The sequence below is a fragment of the Danaus plexippus genome, assembly GCF_018135715.1.
Source record: "Danaus plexippus chromosome 16 unlocalized genomic scaffold, MEX_DaPlex mxdp_23, whole genome shotgun sequence".
Lineage (NCBI taxonomy): Eukaryota > Metazoa > Arthropoda > Insecta > Lepidoptera > Nymphalidae > Danaus > Danaus plexippus.
The window spans coordinates 3,603,426-3,611,222 of NW_026869851.1; the positions used below are offsets into that span (position 1 = coordinate 3,603,426).

Genomic DNA, 7,797 nt, shown 5'->3' on the forward strand with positions numbered 1-7,797 from the left:
TGATCACGGGCAGACGAGGACAATGCAAAGTAACCGAAACGTCGGGATTATGTAGTTTTTAAATAATAAAAATCCGCGTAGTAAATCCGAATAATACTAGTTTTATTTAAATAAACATATATCTTAAGTTAATTTAAATATCCAAATTATTATTTATTTTACAATTGAATGTTATAAATAGGATATAAGTACTGTACTGTTTATTCTTTTACAAGTTGTGGACTAATTAATATCGAAGTGGAAGTGCCTTAACTTATTTGTACTTATATGTACCTTGTTTCTCGTAATATCAACATTTTCATAGTTTCCATTAAACAAACTTTCTTCTAAGTATTCATGGATCAAGTCACTCGTTTATCTAATCATTAATTGAATGTTTACCCTTAATTCACCCTATACTATGCAATAAGCTTATATTATATTTATTTCTGTCATTTAATCACGTGTTACGCTAAAAAAATCTGTTTCTGTCTGAGGGAGAAAAAAAATTTTCTGGTTTTTATGAAAAAATGTTATTCCTCTAACGTAATTTTATTAATACTAGGAAATTTAATGCTAATCAAATAATAAGTAAATAATGTCTTTGAATACTATTTGTCTCAACTAATAATATTATTATGATTCCAAAATAAATAGTTTTGTTGTTCACATTAAATAAACGTCACCGAGACGGCGCTGATTATAATAGAATGTACGAGCATTATTGAGATAAAACTTTGCACGGTTGGACGAACTTTTCAAACGAAAATGAATTGTATTCACTAGAAGCATAGTGTTATTTTTGTATACTACTCGGAAACTGCTGCAATCAAATTATAGATTTTTTAAATTCATACGCTTAGTTTCGTTGGCATAAGTGTTTAGAACCACATGTGTATAAATCGAAGCAAAATAGCTTCTGATAATATCAAATATAACATGTATTTATATTTTTAAATATTGTAATTACTTAGAAATCGTTTCATTTCTTGTAATTTTACAAGCAGGATACATAATATATCCAGGACAATAAAATATTCTAATATATTAATTTTTTGTGATATAATCAAAATTATAGGCCAGAATTACGATTTCCAAAACTTTAAGTATGTATTATGAATACAGAGTAGCAATAAAATTAAAAACCTGATGGATTGCAACCTGATACTATTTTGTTCATTAATTTTATTTTAAAAGACTTAAAAACCAAATAACAGTAACCAGAGCAAACAGGTTTGAATCATTAAGAACCCCTGTCGTTAATAAAGGTGACCGATATATTTTATTGTTAATTAATATTGATTTAATGCATTACCTGGTTAAATCAACTTAGGTTCATGAAGTTTTGTTCAGAAAAATGTAGTCCTTCATTTAATGAGAGTCCCAATATTAGCTCATGTTAGGGCTGTTGTTACCAAAGATGAACAACCTTTAAAATTTAATTTATTTTTAACTTTGGATATTAATTATTAATTAAAATGACATTTATGCGAGACGAATTATGTGATTACTATATTCAAAGGGGTCGGTTAACAGTAAGTAATGTATATTTAACAATAGTAAATGGTTATGACAGCAAATAATTTTATGTAACGAATGTCAGTGATATTCATTTTCCTATTATTTGTTTTTATTCTGGCATTATATTGATATGACAATAGTAGGCTTGAAATTTATGATCAATGAATTGTTAGCGATATTAAACTTGGAATACAATGAGAATTGGTAAATTGATTTTTACAAAATAATTTGTTAATATATTAAATAGACTTTCTGCAAAATTTAAAATTAAATTTCGCTTAAAGCCAATACAGCGTAGCTTATGAATAAAATAAAATATATTTACTTTTAAACTTGTTTTTTTTGGTGTAAATTGTTAAGTTCCCGTTATAATGATAGTTCATTCATCGAGCTAATGATTTTATTGTTTTTTATAGACTGTTCAGAAAATTGTTTTCATAACCGGTTTCCTGGAGCAGTACTTTTTGTTTAAATCTGATAATAGCGAGGAAATTAATTGTAACCTAGTGATTTCTTTATTTACATTAATTAAATTTATAAGGATTATAAATTTTATAGTTTATGTATGAGTACTGTAACTATGAAAATATTCCATTTTGTATAAACGAATCAAAGCTCTAGAAAAGAAGAAGATTCACTTAATTTATTACGTTCAAACGGAGTTGTATTGATTTTTCAAAGATATCACCAGTAACAAATGTATGTATGCATTTGCTTACTATTTGTTTTTTCAACAAGCCGCAATTTAAGTATAGAAAATCACCAGTATAACTGTCAATTTAAATTAGCTAGACATTAACTGATTCAAAAAGTCTTTCAAATATATAAATATTAACAATTATTTGTGTCAAATACCACATGGTTCAGGTGTTTATAATACTTATTAGCTCCTAATTTCATTCTCCAATAGAGCGTACCCAGTCTAGCAAACTCTAATTTTATTGATATATTAGCGAAAGCAAAATTTATTATAAAAATTTCATACACCTTTTTTTACTTTTACGAGAAAAGTGTTCCATTTTTAAAGGCAGTTGAAAATTTAATAATAATTTGTTATAATATTAATCGGATAAAATAACGTCCAATAAATAAAGTCCACAAATACTAAGAATACAAATAAAAGGCACAGAATTATCGATATAAATAAACGAAATATAAATTTTTTGCAAGAGTTCAATACCGAAACTGTTCTTGACGGAGAGATTACATCACTAAATTGAACTCAAATATGTTGCTTACACAAAGCTATTTATTGTGAAATATAAAAGAAACTATTAAATATTTGTGACCTTGCTTTCCAACAAGGTAAAACGTACATTACTTTCTCTTTTTTTTTGTTTATAAATATGCTAAAATTATTTTCTATTCAAGAGAAATGTTTTATTTAAGTGACACGTGTCTGAATACAGTATACTTTATATTGATATATATTCAGCATAAGCATTTTCATTTCATGGCACCATATTAAAGCATATTTTGACATATAGTCATATTATTAAAAAATTACATGAAAAGGGTTCTCATTCTTCGTACGTATATAATGGATATAAGCAGAATGTAATGAGGGCATTTTGTTGTACATACTGTTAAATAATACATTACCAATATATGTATAAATGCAATTGAAACATCATAAGACATTCTCTTTTCTTAAAGTAGCTTCTTTAATCTAGGTAGAAATGTCGCTCAATTCAGGACACTCTCGTCACATAAAATATTCTTTTCAGTTCAATGATAGCTTATCAAAAATTTGAGGTTTTTTTATAGAAAAAATATTGTCGATATAAAACCAATTTACTCATATTTAATATTTAAGATCGCACTATGGACAATACTTTAAAAAATGTTAGAAAGCACTCTCGTAAGGACGTCGTTGGTAATCTATATTTAAATCGTCTTCAGCGTCGAACACGCGGAGATATTACTGTAACAAAATTAGTCTAAAATGCTTCTACAGGTAATAGATTTAACAATTTTACTTTTTTAATTCCAAAACTATATTTATAAGTGTTGAGAAATATTTTGAAGAGACAACCAGATAGAATAATCAACAACTATTATGCTTGTGCATATTTTTTTTCCTAAAACCTCAGTTCATTTTATTTTGGATCTTTTTCTTGATTCTGAACAAAATCCCATCTTGAAAATTTCTTGGCAATGTTGCTAGTATTTTGTCCGGTTATAGCGATACCATATATCTCCAAAAAAATTATAGTTTTATGAATAAGACTGCTTCTCAATGTATACCTCAATCCTCATTCATCAGATCGAAAGATCATCTTACTTTGCCTTTTAAATTTTAATTCCAGTATTTCTAGTTCAACGTCGTCTCAACAAAATAGAAGAATGGCTTGAAATTTGGAGAATCCATGTCAATCAGAGCAAATCAACATACGTAACCTTGAATCTCAGGAGAGATACGTGTCCACCAGTGACACTTCACAATGAAGAACTCCCGCAAGATGACAATGTCAAATACTTGGGAATGCATTTAAATAGAAGACTGACGTAGCAAAACATATATGGACAAAGTGAAAACAATTAGATTTGAAATTACGCAGCATGTACTGGTTAATAGGACGCCACTCACGAATGACCATACACACTAAATTGACAGTATACAAAGCCATCCTAAAACCCACATGGACTTACGGTATTCAGCTGTGGGGTGCAACCAGCAACATTAACATAGAGGTTCAGGAAAGATTACAAACAAAAACACTGAGAGCAATTTCTAACATCCCATTTTACATCAGTAATAAACTCATATACCTTGACTTAAAAATACCAACCGTCAAACAGGAGATAAGAAAATTCAGCAACGCCTATTAAAAAAGGCCTTCAATACAGGAGATTGAAAAGACAGTGTTCCAAGTCTACAAAGTAGATTTATCAGGATGGAATAAGACACCCAACTGAGCAGTGTCCCTCCAAGCTAATAACCATAAGCAGATAATCAATATATCGGACAAACTAGTAGCTTATTGTTTTGTACAACAGATTGCCGTGTTTCAGAAAAGTTAAAAAAAAAACTTCTAGTACACGCACTTCGAGCTTTTATATGTACTAAGTATTTGAAGATTGACCCCTTAATTTCCAATGAAACAAGTAAATTTTTAAACCAAAATTTTTGGGATAAAAAAAAATGAAAGGAAATATAAAAAAATATTTAGTTATTATTATAACAATAAACTCCAACATAATTCTATACGTACTATTACTGCTTACTAATAACAATCTTATACATCTTACTAAGCACTGTATAATTCAGGCTTAGCCCTAACAATTACGTATATCCCTTGTAATTGTCACACATTATACACAACGTTGAATGTGAAGCTTTTTGTACCTTGAGGATAGTTGATATGGTCGACAATTAACTCAATTATTGAAATGGAAACAGTAGTTAAATAATATTTATTTTCCAACTTTTATTAAAAATGAATCTTATCTCTATGAATATTAAGTCTAATTTCAGAAGAAGAATTAATAATCCCAAAGTAAATCAAAAATTCCAATACTTTTGTCCTTTTTGGTTGACAATATATTAATGTTAGTTACGGATTATTTTTATTTAAATTATAACAAAAATTAATGACTGACAGTGATTCTGTTGTTCGCTTAAGATCACCAGTTTTTTTTTATTGGAACATAAAGCATTTTGTTACTCTCTTTAATTTTTTTATCATTTATTTATTGATTACAGGTTTTTTTTTATAGATTTTCTATTTGTGTATTGTATAACAAACGATCTATTAAATATGAATTTGGTCATACAAACTATCTGTTTAATATTCTTTTAGTAATAAAAATTGATTAAATAATTCATTAACAGTTTAATTAAATAATTATTTATTATACGTTAAGTAGCAGACAGTTTTTGTGCTATTTTCCCAGTAGTGGAAAAAGGTCTTAAGAAAGTGCCTATATTTATATATATGTATATGTATATTTGTTTTAAAAGTATTTATTCCATTTTTCTGTTTTAAGTTTTTTTGTTGTCAGAAATGTAATGTTCATTATCTAAATCTATATTTTTCTATAAAACTATATATTTTCTATAATCTCAAAAACCGTAACTTGTTTTTCAGTAAGGAGCGATACTAATACACGAATATGTGCTTATTAAATAATGATTGATTATTTATAAGTTTCTATTATATAAAAATGGGACAAACAATAAACTTTATGTAAATGGAGAAAATACTATAGTAAAAAGAGACAATTCATTATTTGGTTATTAAAGAGTACAACTTTAGTACACAAAAAAATTCACTTTCGGAATAGTTCGTACGAAAATAAAAATAATAAGGGATAATCCTTATAAATTTTGATAATGTTGTCCAATTGGTTGATAATGTTGGCTTAACTTTTCGTATCAGAAAAAGTTACATTTGTCCTGGGTTATGCATATGCATCTGTATTTGTGTAATCCTATTTTACTTATAGTCCTGGTCAGAAAATGTATTTTTTTAAATAGCAAAAAATTGTTTTAAATAATTTAAAAAAATATATTAAACTTTTGCGTTTTTCGACATACAAAAATATTAATACCGAGTATCGGTTGATACTGCATTAATTATTACCCAGTTCTGAGTCAATAACCATTAACGTAAAAATATGACAAACTGTTTATAGTTTAGTAGAAATTTATTTTTCTAAAAGACATTTTTCAATGGCAAATATTTGTACTCTATCTGACATTTTTTTATTGAGTGTTGGAAAATGTAACTTTGTGTGGATATAGAATTGATATAAATACACATACAAATTTTTATTCCTATTTCTAATAGGACACATTGAAACATACATACATACATACGGTTTTCACTTGATACTTTGCACCAATATAACGCCGTATGTAACAAGAACAGATGAAATTGACACTATAATAGGATATTCCAGTTTGAAGAATTTGACGGCGTTGAAATTCATATTCCTCGTGATGATAGTATTCCTTAGATCCTTAAGAGAGTCTCGAATGTCAGGTCCTTGAAACAGGAAATACCAAAATACTATAGAATAAAAATATATTATACGACAAACAATATAATGCTATAAGAACACTGAAATTACACGTTTTACTTACTGACGTCTTTCTCGTGCAGTATACGATCAATAGAAGCGACAATTCTTTCAATTTGTCCGTAGTTCTGTTCGCAAATATAAATTATAAAAAAGGTGACCAATGAGTATAAAATAATTTGCACAATGGTCGTGACGACAGGCAGGTATACAGGTCCACTTATCATTTCCTTAAAATTAATGATATGAATTATTAAATAAAAAAATATATATATACTTTTAATTTTCTTTTACAAAATTATAGGTGTTTACAGGATCAATCTATGCACTTTATAAATAACAATAATAAATATATGCAGAGAGAGAAATAAAATTTACCTGTAGGTCAATACTGAATAACTTGATTACAAGAGTTATTTTCACTAAAGTATCAACAATAAAATTTACACAGCTAAGGAGAATCTGAAATCAATATAAAAACAATAATAAACATATTAATCCATTTAAAATTTAAATAGAAAATACAGATTCGGAATATTTATCAACGTGAAGGGGACTCGAACCCGCAACCTGCGAGATTTCACGTTCTATTTGCAGTAACAATGACGCTAAAGTGACATTAAAATATAAGAGGATTATTTATAAGATATGCTTACCCTTAAACCAAACATACTATTAATATAATCGCACTGATCAGTTAACAATAAAAAACATCTATTCAACAATAATATAACATTTTGCCGATGAACCAATCTAGATACTGAATGGGCAGATACATTTATCGTCATAGTTTTTGATTTTATTATATAATTTTGAACGGTCCGTTTATATACTCCTGGTAAATTATTGAGATGAGAGTAGAAGTCTTGCAATTTATCGTCAATAGATTTTAAACGATATAATACTTGGGTGCAATTTGCAATAAAATCAAGTTCAGTTAATAAATTAAGAAACATATACAAGTAATACAAGAAATAAAATGTCTGAGTTGATGAATTATAAGTTACAAGCCAAATAATAATCTCACTGATAGAAGCCGTGACAACGATAGTAATAAAGATAGTACATAATTTATTTATGTATCTTTTTACTTCCTCATATAGTACTATACCCATACTCTCATCAAAAATTCCATATCTATTAATGTAATGTAAATACGATTCCCTTCCATATTTATAAACAAAATTAATGTCCACGAGGTATTGTACGAAACCTATAATTAATACAAGATGTACGGAGTCACTGAACTTAAAATCTAAAATTCCGTTTTGT

The 7,797-nt window shown here is 27.4% G+C and overlaps 1 protein-coding gene across 1 annotated transcript; it reads right to left on the reverse strand.

The window, feature by feature from the left end:
• Nucleotides 1-6,327: 6,327 nt before the first annotated feature.
• Nucleotides 6,328-7,313, reverse strand: LOC133320296 (uncharacterized). Its single transcript, XM_061528240.1, has 4 exons — nucleotides 7,182-7,313; nucleotides 6,904-6,987; nucleotides 6,590-6,755; nucleotides 6,328-6,491 (listed from the first exon to the last, which is right to left on the reverse strand). Exons 1-4 carry the CDS (start codon nucleotides 7,311-7,313, stop codon nucleotides 6,328-6,330), a joined length of 546 nt encoding a protein of 181 aa, XP_061384224.1.
• Between the last annotated feature and the right edge of the window lie 484 nt (nucleotides 7,314-7,797).

Coding starts and splice junctions, on each gene's coding strand:
- LOC133320296 (XM_061528240.1), bottom strand. CDS start 7,313: ATGACGATAAATGTATCTGCCCATTCAGTATCTAGATTGGTTCATCGG. Junction 6,756..6,903: donor TATTCAGTATTGACCTACAG/GTAAATTTTATT, acceptor ATTAATTTTAAG/GAAATGATAAGTGGACCTGT. Junction 6,492..6,589: donor ACTGCACGAGAAAGACGTCA/GTAAGTAAAACG, acceptor TCCTGTTTCAAG/GACCTGACATTCGAGACTCT.